The sequence below is a fragment of the Poeciliopsis prolifica genome, unplaced genomic scaffold (assembly GCF_027474105.1).
Source record: "Poeciliopsis prolifica strain line A6 unplaced genomic scaffold, Auburn_PproV2 SCAFFOLD051, whole genome shotgun sequence".
Lineage (NCBI taxonomy): Eukaryota > Metazoa > Chordata > Actinopteri > Cyprinodontiformes > Poeciliidae > Poeciliopsis > Poeciliopsis prolifica.
The window spans coordinates 471005-485495 of NW_026562426.1; the positions used below are offsets into that span (position 1 = coordinate 471005).

The window sequence follows — 14491 nt, forward strand, 5'->3', positions numbered from 1 at the left end:
CGTTCACTTAACAGCGACTATTTCTGTGTTTTAGGGAGTGAATTTGATACTTGTATTTTCAAATTATGTAGATTTTGGGATTTGTTTGCGAAAACTATGACATATAGAAATGTAATGTTTGTAGAAATTGTAATTGTGTGCGAGCGCTTTTATTTTGTATTCATAATTTCTTAATAATTGTGTGCGCATTTGACCAATTATGTAAGAGTACAAAGAGTTACACATCTTTTTTTTTTTTACGGTTTACAAATCTTTACACACTTTGGATCGTTGTATGGATTATTTTCTCTCCTTAGATATTAAACCTGTTTTGTTCTGTTTACAAAATACAAACTGTCTGAACATTAAAGAGCGACAACTGAGTTTTCTGCTAAGAAGAGTTTCTTCCACCTGTCTAAATATATTGTTACGTCCACTGGGTTCGTTTATTGGGGTAACATTAAAGGAGAACACACAAGGATTTTCTAAGAAAATAATTTTTATTAAATTATGCTAAAGAAATCAAACCTGAGAAGGGAATACCTGAAATGAGAAACCAAAATAGATTAACGCAAAAATATAAGTAATCAAAGTTAAGCAAAAGCCAAAACAACCCTAAAAAAAACAACCATAGGACACAAACCAAACCAAATCGGGTTCTGAGGAGAGAGAGGGAAAAAGCCTCCTGATGCTCATGGCAGCTTCAATCAGGCCAAACAGCAACACCTGCCTGGAGCCATGATATTAGTTTCTACTTTGAAATTACATTTCAATAGTTTATACAGCCAAATAAACAAATATTCACTTTGGAAAATGCAAACTCATGTCACCAGAGAGCAGAGTGAACTTTAACCCTTAGAACAAATGAAGTTCAGTTCCTCTGTGTCGTTTCTTTGGAACCATCTGTGTTCTCCTCCAGCCTGCATGGCTCCAGACGTGTTGCAGTCGTTCATCCATCCTGCCGAGGTCGAGTTCTTATAGCCGATCATCTCCTTACAAACCCAGAACCAGACGTTCTTCAAGCAGTTGAAGCGCAGACCCAACCACACGAAAGGATTCGATGCCTTCTGACTTCTCCTGGATCCATATCTGTTCATCCATGTTGGTGATGGTGACCAGGTCATCATGATGATCTTTGCAGTAGGTCAAGGCCTCATGCCAGGTTTTATTTTCTTTGATCAGGATCACTTTATCTGTAACAGAATGCGAGCACAAAGTGTGAGGGATTTACCCCTCCCCTAAAAGGTGATTTTTGTGCTGCTATATTCCAATTTATTTATTAACTATTTTGTTTGGAGGAAGCAACTTGCTTTGTTTGGTGTTGTTTTAATCATTTTTCTTCTCTTTGAGGTCACCTGGTCAGGTGTTGCCATGGAAGCGCGCCCATGAGCAGTGCTGACAAGGACCTGATGTTTTTCAATCAACCTCAGAATCTATTGTTTGAGAGAGAGGGAGATGTTTTTGGATTTAATTTGGGGCCCAGATTGTTTTTGTTTTAGTTTGAAGGTTGTTAGTTGAAATGTAAATTTCTTTCCAGGAATATAGTGTAGTACAAATGTTGTTTTCACTTGTAAGTGTTGACTCCACCCCTTAATTAGTCAAGGAAGAGCCAATGCTTTAAAAGGCAGGTGTGTTAGATCAGAAGGCTCTCTCCCTCTTGTGTGAACCTGTCATGATGTAACTGGATGGAAATGTTTTTGGAAAAAAAAAAGATAAAACGAATAAGAGCTCTATAACTTCTGGACTTTGTTTGATTTTTTGATTGCAACCCTACATTTTGGTGTCAGGAGTGGGATGCGACGCTGAGGTCCAGAAAAGAGCTAATCATGGGTCCAAAGCAGCAGACGAAGAGCCTCAAAGTGGCAGAAGCTGCTCCGGTGGAGGAGGCAGAGCAGGAGGGAGCTACAGGTCAGTCAACTTTGCACTCCAGTGATGAAACATCTGTGGACATGAACAACATTGCTGCCATGCTGGAAAGATGTCTCCAGTTCCAGAGTGACTTTGTTGATAGATGGGACAAAGAGGAATGTAAGCAAGAAAAGAGATGGCACCAGATTCAGGATGAAATGACCAATTTGAGAGAAGAGCTGGAGAAGCAGCAGAAAACTGAAACTGAAGCTGAGGCTCAATCAGGCCCCTCTTCAGAAGCAGATGTGGAGCCAACTCCCGGCATCAATCTAGAGGTGAGCCAGTACAAAAAGCATGGACTCAATCTGATATTCCAAAGTTTGAGGAGGGGAGATGACATTGAACAATACCTAACAACCTTTGAAAGGTTGGCAACGGCGTACCAGTGGCCTGAGAGGGACTGGGCAATAAGATTGGTACCTCATCTCACCGGCAGGGCCCGAGCAGCATATGTGGCCATGGCTGTAGAGGATTCCTGTGATTATGACGAAGTAAAGCAGCCATCTTGACTAAATATGAGATTAATGAAGAAGTGTATCGACAAAGATTTAGAGAGCCTGAGGTCCGTGTGAATGAAACCCCTCGAGAGTTTTACAATCGTTTGAAAGACCTTTACCTGAAGTGGATGCAGCCTCAGAAGAAAGAAAAGATGAGATAGGGATCCTCATTCTGGAACAGTTCTACAGTTCTCTGTCACCAGAGTTGAAAGTGTGGGTTAAAGAGAGGAACCCTGCATCGGCACAAGAAGCGGCAGAACTTGTTGAAAACTTCCTGGCTGCAAGGCGGGGACCAAAAACCTTCCGATATAACCTTCAACATAAGACCAGCTCAATGCAGGGTAAGTCTGTGGGGTTCGGTTTGGGTGGTGGTCCAAGTCAGATGACAGCTGTAGCGAAACAAAGGGGGAAACATTCTCATCTAAGCCCAAATCAGAAACAAAACCTATTGTCTGCTATTTTTGTGGTCAAGGGTCATATAAACCTGACTGCCCGTTGATAAAAGCTAAATCAGCATATTTTTGCACTGTTCCGAGGCCAGGGTTTGTAGAAGACCAATTTCAGGGTAAGAAACAAGTCATGGAGGTTAGAGTAAATGGAAAGCCAGCCATTGCTCTTTTAGATACAGGAAGTGTACAGACCTTAGTCCACCCGTCTATTCTGAAAAATCAATGCTATCTAGGGGGGCCTGGCCTTGATATTTCCTGTGTGCATGGAGATCACATACCCCACTGCTGCAGTTTTTCTAGAAGTGGCAAACCAAACTTATCTTTTAAGTGTTGGTGTAGTGGAAGGTCTTGCCTACAAAGTCATTTTGGGTCAGGATATTCCAGTTTTACCAGAACTGATTCAGGCCTGTAAGCCGGTGTATGTGGTAACCAGATCACAAACACAAGCTAAACTAGCTGGGGAGGAGGCATCTGCAGCTACACCGGAGGGTGTTGAAACAGGCCAGCAAATCAACTCTGAAACTACTGATGAGCTGAACCTATGAAAGAACTGCCCTTCTTTAATTTTGATATTCCTTCTGAGAGTGTGGTTAAAGGGAGGAAAAGCAAACAACAAAGAAGGCTTCATAAAATGGCAGGCACGGTTAGGCAAACCTCATTGGTTGCCAGATCTTGACTGGGACATTTTGGGTTCACAAGTTGACTTCAAGACATTACAACAGTCTGATGAATCACTGAAGGGTCTTTTTGATCAAGCAATTCCTTTCACGGATAAAACACCCTGAGGGGGGAGATTATATCCTTAGAGATGGGTTGCTCTACTTTCAAAGGGGGAAGACAGGTTCTGACAAGCTGGTGGTTCCACAAAGTCTAAGGGAACAAGTGTTAAATTTGGGTCATAGTGTTCCTTGGGCAGGACATCTGGGTTTTAAAAAGACCTATGACAGGATTTATGCCAGGTTTTATTGGCCAGGTCTTTATTATCAAGTAAAAGAGTTCTGCCAATCGTGTCCAGTGTGTCAGCGGTCGGGAGGCAAGAATGTCTCAAAATATCCATTGCAGCCTTTACCCATTATGGATGTTCCTTTTAGCAGGATAGGTATGGACATTGTGGGGCCACTTGAACGGACCCAAGCAGGAAATCGGTTTATTCTGGTTGTATGTGATTATAGCACTCGGTATCCAGAGGCTTTTCCTCTGAGAGACATAACTGCTAAACAGATAGCCTATGCTTTACTCCAGTTGTTTTCTAGGGTGGGTATTCCATCAGAAGTACTTACTGATCAAGGTACTAACTTTTTGTCAAACAATCTTAAGCAGGTCTATAGGTTGTTGGGCATAAAGGGTATTCGGACCACCCCCTACCACCCACAGACTGATGGGTTGGTGGAGCGATACAACAGGACATTAAAGAGCATGTTGAAGAAGTTTGTCTCTGTCAATGGCAAAGACTGGGATAAGTGGTTACCCTATCTACTGTTTGCTTATCGTGAAGTTCCGCAGGCGTCCACTGGCTTTTCGCCATTTGAACTTCTTTATGGCGGACAGCTGAGGGGTCCTCTGGATGTGCTTCAAGAGTCCTGGTTGGCGAGAAGGGGCAGTCAACCAATGTCATCAGCTACATTCTAAAGATGAGACAGAAGATGGAGGAGACAACCAAGCTCGTCAGAAGGCGCCTGGAGAAGGCGCAACGGCACCAACAGACCTGGTCTAATAAAACGGCCAGATGCAGATCCTTCAAACCAGGTCAGAAGGTTCTTTTATTACTTCCAACATCTGAGAATAAACTGTTGGCAAAATGGCAGGGGCCATTCACTGTTCTAAAGAAGCTAAGTGCTACCACCTATGAGATTGAGATGCCTGAGAGAAGGAACACAAAGCAAACTTTTCATATCAATCTGCTTAAGGAGTGGAAATCCCGGGCTCCACCCCTTGCCCAGCATTGCTTTGTGCGTGCTGTGGAAGAGGAAGATGATTATGAGGGTGAGTTGCCATCTGTAAAAGACTCTGTTAACTCACTTGACCTGTCTCATCTCACCCTCAGCCAGCAACAGGAGTTAGAGGCCATTATTCCATCAGATCTCTTCAAAGAACAACCAGGTTCAACAGATTTGGTGAAACATGATATTCGTCTGAAGTCCAGTGTCCCCATCCGGCAACGAATGTATCACATCCCAGAGAAGATGTCTCCGGTGTTGAAGGAGGAAATTGAGGTCATGTTGAAGCTTGGCGTGATTGAACCATCCACCAGTGAATGGAGCAACCCGGTGGTTTTGGTAATCAAGAAGGATGGAAGCATCCGTTTTTGCATTGACTTTAGAAAGGTAAATGCTCAATCAGACTTTGATGCATACCCATTACCAAGGTTGGATGACCTCATTGAATGTGTTGGCCAGGCTAAATATATAAGTACTTTAGATCTTTGCAAGGGATACTGGCAGGTTCCCCTAACAGATGCTGCTAAGCCTCTCACTGCCTTCAGGACCCCACAAGGATTATGGCAGTTTACCAAGATGCCTTTTGGACTTCATGGCGCACCCGCCACTTTTCAAAGACTGATGAATAAGGTATTGTCTGGTCTGGAGTCATTTACTGCAGCTTACCTTGACGATATTGTCATTTACAGCAACTCGTGGCAAGAACATCTGATTCATCTGAGGCGAGTGCTACAGGCCATCAAGCAAGCTGGCTTGACTATTCATCCCAAGAAATGTTCATTGGCAAAGAAGGAGCTTCAATATTTAGGCCACATCTTGGGTGGAGGAGTCATAAAGCCAGTGAAAGACAAGGTGGAGGCAATTAAAGCAGCAGAAAGACCAACAACTAAGAGACAAGTCAGGTCCTTTTTGGGCCTGGTAGGTTGGTATCGGCGTTTTATCAGAAACTTTTCTGCTAGGGCAGCTCCTCTTTCTGACCTTACTGCGACATCAAAAGCAAAAATTGTGTGGGGAGAAGCGCAGGAGAGGGCTTTCCAGGATTTGAAGCAGGCACTGTGTCAAGAACCTGTACTTCAGAGCCCAAACTTCACCTTACCCTTCACTGTACAGACTGATGCATCTGCCAGGGGGATTGGTGGGGTTCTTTTGCAGGGGGAAGTGGAGAAGAAACCAGTCGCCTACATCAGTAGGAAGCTGTTTCCACGAGAGACCAGATATTCGGCGGTGGAACTGGAGTGTCTGGCTATTAAATGGACTATTGACTCTTTGAGATATTATCTGCTGGGGAGAGAGTTCACCCTGGAGACTGACCATCGGGCACTGAAATGGTTGGAAGCCATGAAAGACACAAACAGTCGCATAACACGATGGTTCCTGTCTCTTCAACCTTACCGATTTAAGATGGGCTACATTCCAGGAAAAGAGAACACAGTTGCAGACTTTTTGTCTCGCTGGAATCACAGCGGGCCTCCTGAAGAGGAGGGAAGTGTGAGGGATTAACCCCTCCCTAAAAGGTGATGTGTTTGTGCTGCTATATTCCAATTTATTTATTAACTGTATTTTGTTTGGAGGAAGCAACTTGCTTTGTTTGGTGTTTTTGTTTTAATCATTTTTCTTCTCTTTGAGGTCACCTGGTCAGGTGTTGCCATGGAAGCGCGCCCATGAGCAGTGCTGACAAGGACCTGATGTTTTCAATCAACCTCAGAATCTATTGTTTGAGAGAGAGGGGAGATGTGTTTTGGATTTAATTTGGGGCCCAGATTGTTTTTGTTTTAGTTTGAAGGTTGTTAGTTGAAATGTAAATTTCTTTCCAGGAATATAGTGTAGTACAAATGTTGTTTTCACTTGTAAGTGTTGACTCCACCCCTTAATTAGTCAAGGAAGAGCCAATGCTTTAAAAGGCAGGTGTGTTAGATCAGAAGGCTCTCTCCCTCTTGTGTGTGAACCTGTCATGATGTAACTGGATGGAAATGCTTTTGGAAAAAAAAAAAAGATAAACGAATAAGAGCTCTATAACTTCTGGACTTTGTTTGATTTTTTTGATTGCAACCCTACACAAAGAAAAAACAATTACAAGTTTGACATCAAATATAACACAAATCATAAAAACAAAAAAAATGCAAAGAATTAAATGAACACATAAAAAAATCCTAATTTATCTGTTGTAAGTCAAAACATCTCACCATCATAACAGATGAAGGGTTTTCTTTCATCACAGTTCTCATTCTTCCATCTGCCTCCATCATCAAACACAGTCATGGCACATTGACCACTTTTGATTATCTGATTGTAAAACTGTAGATTCCAGTGTCTGAAAGAGAAACTGCTTCCATCTGACCACCTCCAGGAGTCTCTGAACAGACCAAAGTATGCTCTATTATCTGAAGAGTTCATCAATTTCTTCACTTCTTCATCCTGTAGTTGCTTCATTCCACTGATCAGGTCTGTGTGTTTCTCTCTGCAGTAACTTTGAGCTTCCAGCCAGGTCTTCTTCTCTCTAATCAGGTGATATTTATGGGTTTTATTAGTTTCTGTGGAGTGAACAGATAAAAGCACATCATAATTTATAAATCTTTTTCAGGATAAGCATAAAATCAGGCTCACTGGCAATGTTTTATCCAGATACTTTCATTGGACAATCTAACAAGTTTATATTTATACTCACCATCATAGCAGAGGAAATATCCAGACCACTTGCAACCCTGATCGATCCATTTAAGATTTTGATAAAGAGTCACACAGTCCTCAGATTCTGTATCAGTCGGTTCTCCTGGGCTCCAGTTTGTCTCACTTTCATTGAACTCCAGTCCAGGCAGAGACCAGTACCATGTTCTGGTACCATGTGTTTGATCATACAGACCAATCCAAGCTTCCTTTATATCTCCATCTGAGATGTTGATGAGTCTCTTCATGTCCTTCATGTTAGTCACTGTGACCAGGTCAGTGTGTTTCTCTCTGCAGTACTGCTGAGCTTCAGTCCAGGTTTTATTCTCATTAATGTAGTGAAACTTATAGAGCCAGGCTGACCACAGGAAGGATGTGCTTTGATCCTTCCTGATTGTAGATGATTCATTTAAGATTATTCACCTAAAACTAAGCAGGTCAGTGGACTTTAAGAATGTCATGAAGTTGTGATGAGGATAAATGTTGTAAAAGCCAAGGTAAGGTGAGACAATGAGTTTAACAATGACCAAAAACCAGTTGACTGCGCCAGGTCCAACAGAGGATGACAGATTCAGAACAATGCCAAAGAATGACCCCACTCGGGGGAAGGGTGTACAGAAAACGGATGGATGGACTCAACAACGACTAAGGATCCAGCAGGGAACAGATGACATTAAATGCACAGGGGCTACTCAGAGTCAGCTGGACAGAATCAAGCTGATGACAAAATAACAAAATGCATACACAGAAATCAGAAATGGACATCATCAATCTCCTCTTTTAACAAGAGTCCAGTTGTGAAAATCAATGGCTAACTTCTCAACTGAACAACCCGTTCTGATCAATGAATCATGAGTCTATGTTTCCTCTTTCCAACTCGCTGTAAACGGCTATTCGTAGTGATACAGCAAAAGACCATTCAGAAAGGGACCTGCTACGAAGTTCTACTTGATGAATTTCAGTTCAGAGAAAACACACAATCAAACCCCAAAGCCTATTGGATCATTTTACCTTTCTGCCTTAAAATGAGTTCTGAATAATCCACAACAAAACTCACCGACAGAATCCAGAGAAGAAATGCAGAAATCTTTCTCAATAAAACATGTTCAAGGTCAAAGATACGCAAGTTCAGAAAGCCAAATACTTAAATCGAACACGCAATGGAAGGCTTGAAGAAGCAGAAACGTGGTACAAATAGTGATGCTTAAAAAAATTTAGTGAATATGGCGTTTTAAATTTTGTGTCATTTCTGTTTACGGCATCAAAGCTGAAAATCAAAGAGCGGCTTTCTATGATTTTGAATGTTAACCAGTGATTTGCATTTCGGATTATCTCCTAACGCTCATTCAGAGATTAATGCCCAGCATAACTCATACCCTTGGCAGGTTTATATTGAAATTAACCTGCAAATGTTTTACCAAAATTGCTTTCTTTTTTTCTAACAATAATGTTTTTGAATGGCTCCGTCGGAGTCCAGACTTGAATCTGATAAGGGATATAAGGAGGGAGCCAAAGATTGGGGCGACGTTTGGATTGCTGTAATGGCAACAAATATGTTAGTATTGAATATTTAATAGTGCATAGATTATTTATAATATTCTATTCATTTTCAAATTCAAGTTATGAAAGTAGCTACATGTATTTCTTTCCAATTTGATTCTCCTTTTACAGGATTTTGTTATCTTTTAGAAACGCCTGTCTAATTTCCTATTGAAAACAAATTTCATGGTTAATTGAACAACAATTAATTTGACATTTCTGTAACTTGACATGGCTGCCTTCTTTCTCTGACCTTAACATTTTATGTTGAGCTTTTACTTTAGTCTCTTTTGACTTTCCAAATGTATTTAGCTTGTCAGCGAAACACTAAAAACCACTACAATGTAAGTCAAGCCAAGAGACTTCTTGAAACTGAATCTCTCTGGCCTAGTTGCTATAAAAAGCTACTTGTTTATGTGCAGTAGAAATCTCAATCTGAAGAGAGAGGCAGAAGAAAGAGAGGCGAAAGACAGATCCGCGTGTGAAAGAAGAGTTGGCATTGAGACGAACGCTTTTTATTCATCAAGATATTTTTCCGGATGCCTTCAGTAAACTTAAAAATCCACGTTTGACATGGAGTTCACGAGGCGCTACCTCCCGATGGAGTGGGAAGAGCGATGGAGGAAAGAAAAGGAGAGGAGGAAAAGAACGATTGAAGAAGGTGGAGAAGGGTTGGAACAAGACAACCGCGAATTGAGGCGAATCGTTGCTTACAACGACTCCAGGATGGGCTTCGCTGGTCAAAGACTTAAAACTAAAGAGTCTGAGGCGAGAAAGACTCAAAGTAATGAGGACGATGCCAGTGGACATTGTAGTGATGAGGCATTTGAGGACATGGAAGGTCATGTCTACACTTTCTCAAGCAAAACCTTTGCTAAAGAGATATTTATGACTCTTAAAGAATTGCAGATTTCCTCTATTCTTACAGACCTGACTCTGACTGCTGAGGACGGCAGCAGCTTCACGGTGCATTCCCTTGTTTTGGCTGCTGTCAGTGCCTTCATTCTAGACAAGCTGAAAGAAAAAAACATGGGACAGTCTTACAATACCCAAGGGAAAGTCACAATGTGGTCAATACACATGGGTACTGAAGTTGACCAAATTGGGCTTCAGGCACTTATTGAATTTGCTTACAGTGGAGATGTATTGACTTTAAACAAAGACACACTAACTCAGATCAAAACTGCAGCTAAAGTACTGGAGGTCCCACAACTGTTGGATCTCTGCAACAACATAAACACGACAAAGAAAGATCAATGTCCAAACTCAGAACAAGATAGAATCTCCGCAGACGTACATCTGAAGAATACTCTACGGTCCATTGAAAGTTTGTTGGAAGACAAAGTTGGATGTGATGTAATTTTGGAACTGGATGAGATTTCTTTCCACGGTAAGTTAGTATGATCTCAGCTTACTATACTGACTACTTTACGATAGTAGCCAAAGTTGACCTTTACCTCTGTCTGACTCCAGTTCATAGAATTATCCTAGCAGCAAGCAGCGGCTACTTCCGTGGAATGTTCACATGTGGAATGAGGGAATCTCAGCAGGCCTGCATCGCTCTTCCTTTTGTGCCAGCTTGTGAATTGGGGGCTCTAATCGGTTGGTCCTACAGCGGGACTCTTCGTCTCAGCTGGGACTGTGTTTTTGAGACAACCTGCACTGCCCTGCAGCTTCAGTTTCAACCTGCTTTCTTGCTCTGCCTGAAATTCATGCGAGAAGAAATGCAGATGAACTCGTGCCTAGACGTGGAGTCATTCGCTGAAGCATATGGCTTGTCAGAACTCCTGGAGGAAGCCAATGACTTTATACTGAGGAACTTCAGGGAAGTGTCAGCAACAGCAAAGTTTCAAGACCTTCCAGCAAAGAAGCTCCTGGACTTGCTCCGCTGCGATGGTCTGTGCGTTCCTTCAGAGTTGACTGTGTTTCGTGCTGTAATCTCCTGGATTCAAGCGGATCCCGAGGAGAGGTTGGGCCAGGCTGCTTTACTGATGAGCGGAGTTCGTTTCCCACTCATGACTTTCCGTGAGTTCAGGGAGGTCAGGGCAATTAATCTACGCATGGAGTGCTTTGGAGACAAAGAAGTGGACCTCTACGAATCCGCTTTCAAGGAATTTGGGTTCAGTCTCCCAAAGTCTGATGAATACTACCGAATCAGGCGACCTAAAGATGTTCTTTGTGTGGTTGGGGGAGACCAGCTGGATCCAGACGGAGGCAAACATATACCAAGCCAGAATATCTGGTTTGCCAACTCTTTGCGCAGTGGCACAGGATTGGTGAAGGAGATAGAGTGGAGGAGACTAGGAGAGATTCCAGACAAGCCAAAGTTCAGACATGGCGTGGCAGTAATGGACAGAAGGTTGTATGTAGCTGGTGGATGTTACTTTTATACCAAGAATAACATAATGACATCAGCCTACAGGTAAGGAAACAAACCACAGCATTTATATCCATTTCTTAGACGTAAGTTCTCATCATCCACATCCTTTCTGTTGCTCTAATAAAGCTACGACCCCATGACAAACACCTGGAAAAGTTTGGCCGACATGCAGGAGCCAAGAAGTAACTTCTCATTGGTGGTGCATGAGGAACGCCTTTATGCCATTGGTGGAGACAAAGAGATTGACACCAACACGGACAGCGTTGAGGTGTACAAACCAGACAGCAACTCGTGGAGGTAATATATTTGTCATTTGCAATTGAGTTCCACGACTCAAGTTTAAATGTTTAAAACAGAGGAGAAAACAGATCTTTAGCTAGATCAGAATCTAGCTAAAGAAGATCCACCTAATATCTGTGGTAAATATTAATACTGAACAAAACTCAGCATAATGAAAACATTCAGAGCCTCAGTGAGATTTTACTGCCTGGTTTTTCTGTCATTGGAACAGTGGTTGGATGTTTGATTCTTGAATGGATTATTTGCTCATTAATTTATTTTAAAGCTTATTTCTTTGAATTTCCTGCTCACCTTTCTTTAACTTTATTGCAGGTGTAATAAAGTTCAGGAGATAAACTTTCATTTATTTCATTTGCAAACGCTGGTTTGCAGGCAGGGTTTGGCTCAGTGACGGGTCCATTTCTAAATGCAACTTGTTTTTGGAGCGTATGTAAATGAATAGTTCTGGAGAAGAGCTCGCAATGCTAATTCCTCCAGGGAAATAAGTTGACCTTTTACATATTTGAACCAAATCATCTGTTTTTAAATGCAATAATCAATAATAAAGAGCTTATGAACTTAGGAAATTCACAAGTTCCCAACTTATAAAATATGCAATACCAGGCACTGGACACCAGATGGCAACATTTGCCACCTGAGAGAGCACATGACTATATTCAGGAGGTTTCATTAAATTCAGCTTCAGTTGAATACACCTTTAATATTGGATTTAAATTAGAAGAAATTTGTGAATTGCTCAGGAAATTATGTTTCTTTTTGTGCTATTGTTGTTTTTATTTTATTTATTTTTTTTTTGATTTGGGGAATTTTTACACACTCCGAAGACACTCAAATCCCAGCTCCTGAACTTTGCTCACGGTTTTATCAGTGTAGAGTCTCAGATGACCTTTATCTAGACGTTGATCTAGAAACAAATATTTTAGAAAGATGTTTACTCTCTAAAATAGGAACATGTTTTTGGAAAGCCATAAGAGCGATTAAAATAAATACTTATCTGCGGTTAATCACAGTTTAATATACACATATATTTATGTGGAAGATCACTTCAAGTCATTTGGGATAAATTTGCCTGTTTAAAAATTTTAAAGAAATTGTGACTCGGGAAGCTGAAACACCTCGGAGCAGAGCTGCTTGACACGCTATTGGCTGGCACCGGCAAAGCAATCAAGGAATCATTTTCCTTAGCGCTTTGTCTAGTTACATCATTTTCATGAGAGAAAGATGCTGGTAAATTTCTATCAGTTTATCTGGAAGTAGTTTCTCCCTGATTTTAGACGTTTGTGTCATCATTAACTGATTCATGTTCTTTTCTTGTTCCTAGCTTGGTCCATCCTCTGGACCAGGCTCTCAGTGGCTACGGAGTCTCTGCCATAAATGGAGGCATTTTCATCTCTGGGGGTTTTAACTGTAAATACGTGTGCCTGGTCTCCGTGTTCCTGTACCACCCGGAGAGAGGAAGCGTCTACCTGGCGGACATGTCCTACGACCGAGCCCTGCACTGCATGGAGGCGCTGCGAGGACGCCTCTACGTGGCCGGTGGGCTGTGCAACCTGAGGAAGTTCTACACCGATCAGCTTGCCTGTGAGGTGTACGACCCGGTGACGGACTCCTGGGCTGATTTTTCCTCGCTGCCGGTGCCCCATGTTGGCTCTGCCTCGGCCGTATTGGAGGAGAAGCTCTATGTTCTGGGAGGATACTGCCAGGACGATTACAGTGAGTCGGGCCTGGTCCATCGGTTTGACCCCGGCCTCCAGCGGTGGGAGACCATGGGCAAGCTGCCAGGGGCTGTTACTGACATTAAGGCCTGTCTTCTCCACTTGGCCCAGCAATTCAGACACTGAACGGATCAGAAAATCCAATCTGTCATTTGGATTTGCAAAGTATTTGTGCTTTAATAAACAGAAGAATGCAAAGTATTGCATAAGTGGGAAGTGGGATGGTATTTGTCTTCAAGCTGGCCCATCTTCTTCCACATGTCTCTTGTACTTTCTTCTTATAACTTTCTTTCAGCATTTTCTTGCTAGTTTTCTTCATGAAAGTCTGATTAATTGAGTAGGGATGTCCTGCTTATGTATCGTCCGTGTTGAGCTGTGGATACCTGCAGTTTCCTGCCTAGAAGGACAGCGGACTGAGATTATGAAAGATGTTTTTAAGCTCATAGTTTGGAACCAAAAAATAAAAAACAAAACAAGAACAGCTCACTGTCATCGAGGTTGGAATGAGGATGAAAGGAACATTAAAAAGAAGATGTTCACCAGAGATAAGTCATAACTTTGGAGACGCCACAAGTTTTTCCTCATTCTTTTCTGAAGATAAAATAGAAAAAAATGAACTGTGAAAAACCTCTGCTGTTCTTTTTTTTATTGTTTTTTCTTTGTTTGTTTGCTTGTTTTTTTTTTTTTTTTTTTTTTTTGCAACATGAGGAAAAAGTTGGGATCGGGTTGCAAAAGTTACATATTCATTTTATTGTTTTAGTGCAAAATATAAACCAATGAAGGATCCAAGAATGACATTTGTGAATAAACTCAAGTTCTCCCCAGAACCAGCTGTGGTTCATACGCCATTAGACTGACTATTTTATTGGAACTTTTTTATTATTATTATTTCTTTCTTTACCATTCTATTTTTGTGGTTACATATTTATTTTACTCACCAACCAGTTCATTCGTTGACCTGTGACCTCACTGTGTTGTGACGTGTTATCAGTGTCTCTCATGACTTCATAAAAGAACACGACTGCAAAACGGACTGAGATTATGAAAGATGCTTTGAGGTCATAGTTTGGAACCAAACAATAAAATAAAAAACAAGAACAGCTCCGTGTCTTCTTAGCTCCTG

At 41.7% G+C, this 14491-nt stretch overlaps 2 protein-coding genes across 2 annotated transcripts; one reads left to right on the forward strand and one right to left on the reverse strand.

Annotated features, from left to right (window-relative positions):
- Window positions 1–972: 972 nt before the first annotated feature.
- On the reverse strand, window positions 973–7764 carry LOC129378284 (C-type mannose receptor 2-like). Its single transcript, XM_055058592.1, has 3 exons — window positions 7436–7764; window positions 6954–7301; window positions 973–1172 (listed from the first exon to the last, which is right to left on the reverse strand). Exons 1-3 carry the CDS (start codon window positions 7689–7691, stop codon window positions 973–975), a joined length of 804 nt encoding a protein of 267 aa, XP_054914567.1. The 5' UTR covers window positions 7692–7764.
- A 1661-nt stretch (window positions 7765–9425) lies between these two features.
- si:ch211-63p21.8 (kelch-like protein 33) lies at window positions 9426–14021 on the forward strand. Its single transcript, XM_055058731.1, has 4 exons — window positions 9426–10363; window positions 10447–11395; window positions 11480–11650; window positions 12975–14021. The coding sequence occupies exons 1-4, from the start codon at window positions 9547–9549 to the stop codon at window positions 13492–13494; spliced, it is 2457 nt and encodes an 818-aa protein (XP_054914706.1). The 5' UTR covers window positions 9426–9546; the 3' UTR covers window positions 13495–14021.
- Window positions 14022–14491: the final 470 nt, after the last annotated feature.

Excerpts from the sequence above, each read along its gene's own strand:
- LOC129378284 (XM_055058592.1), bottom strand. The coding sequence starts at position 7,691 with ATGAAGGACATGAAGAGACTCATCAACATCTCAGATGGAGATATAAAG. Across the intron at positions 7,302-7,435 it reads ATATTTCCTCTGCTATGATG|AAACTAATAAAACCCATAAA; the intron begins GTGAGTATAAAT and ends TTCACTCCACAG. Across the intron at positions 1,173-6,953 it reads ACCCTTCATCTGTTATGATG|ATAAAGTGATCCTGATCAAA; the intron begins GTGAGATGTTTT and ends ATTCTGTTACAG.
- si:ch211-63p21.8 (XM_055058731.1), top strand. The coding sequence starts at position 9,547 with ATGGAGTTCACGAGGCGCTACCTCCCGATGGAGTGGGAAGAGCGATGG. Across the intron at positions 10,364-10,446 it reads GGATGAGATTTCTTTCCACG|TTCATAGAATTATCCTAGCA; the intron begins GTAAGTTAGTAT and ends GTCTGACTCCAG. Across the intron at positions 11,396-11,479 it reads ATAATGACATCAGCCTACAG|CTACGACCCCATGACAAACA; the intron begins GTAAGGAAACAA and ends GCTCTAATAAAG.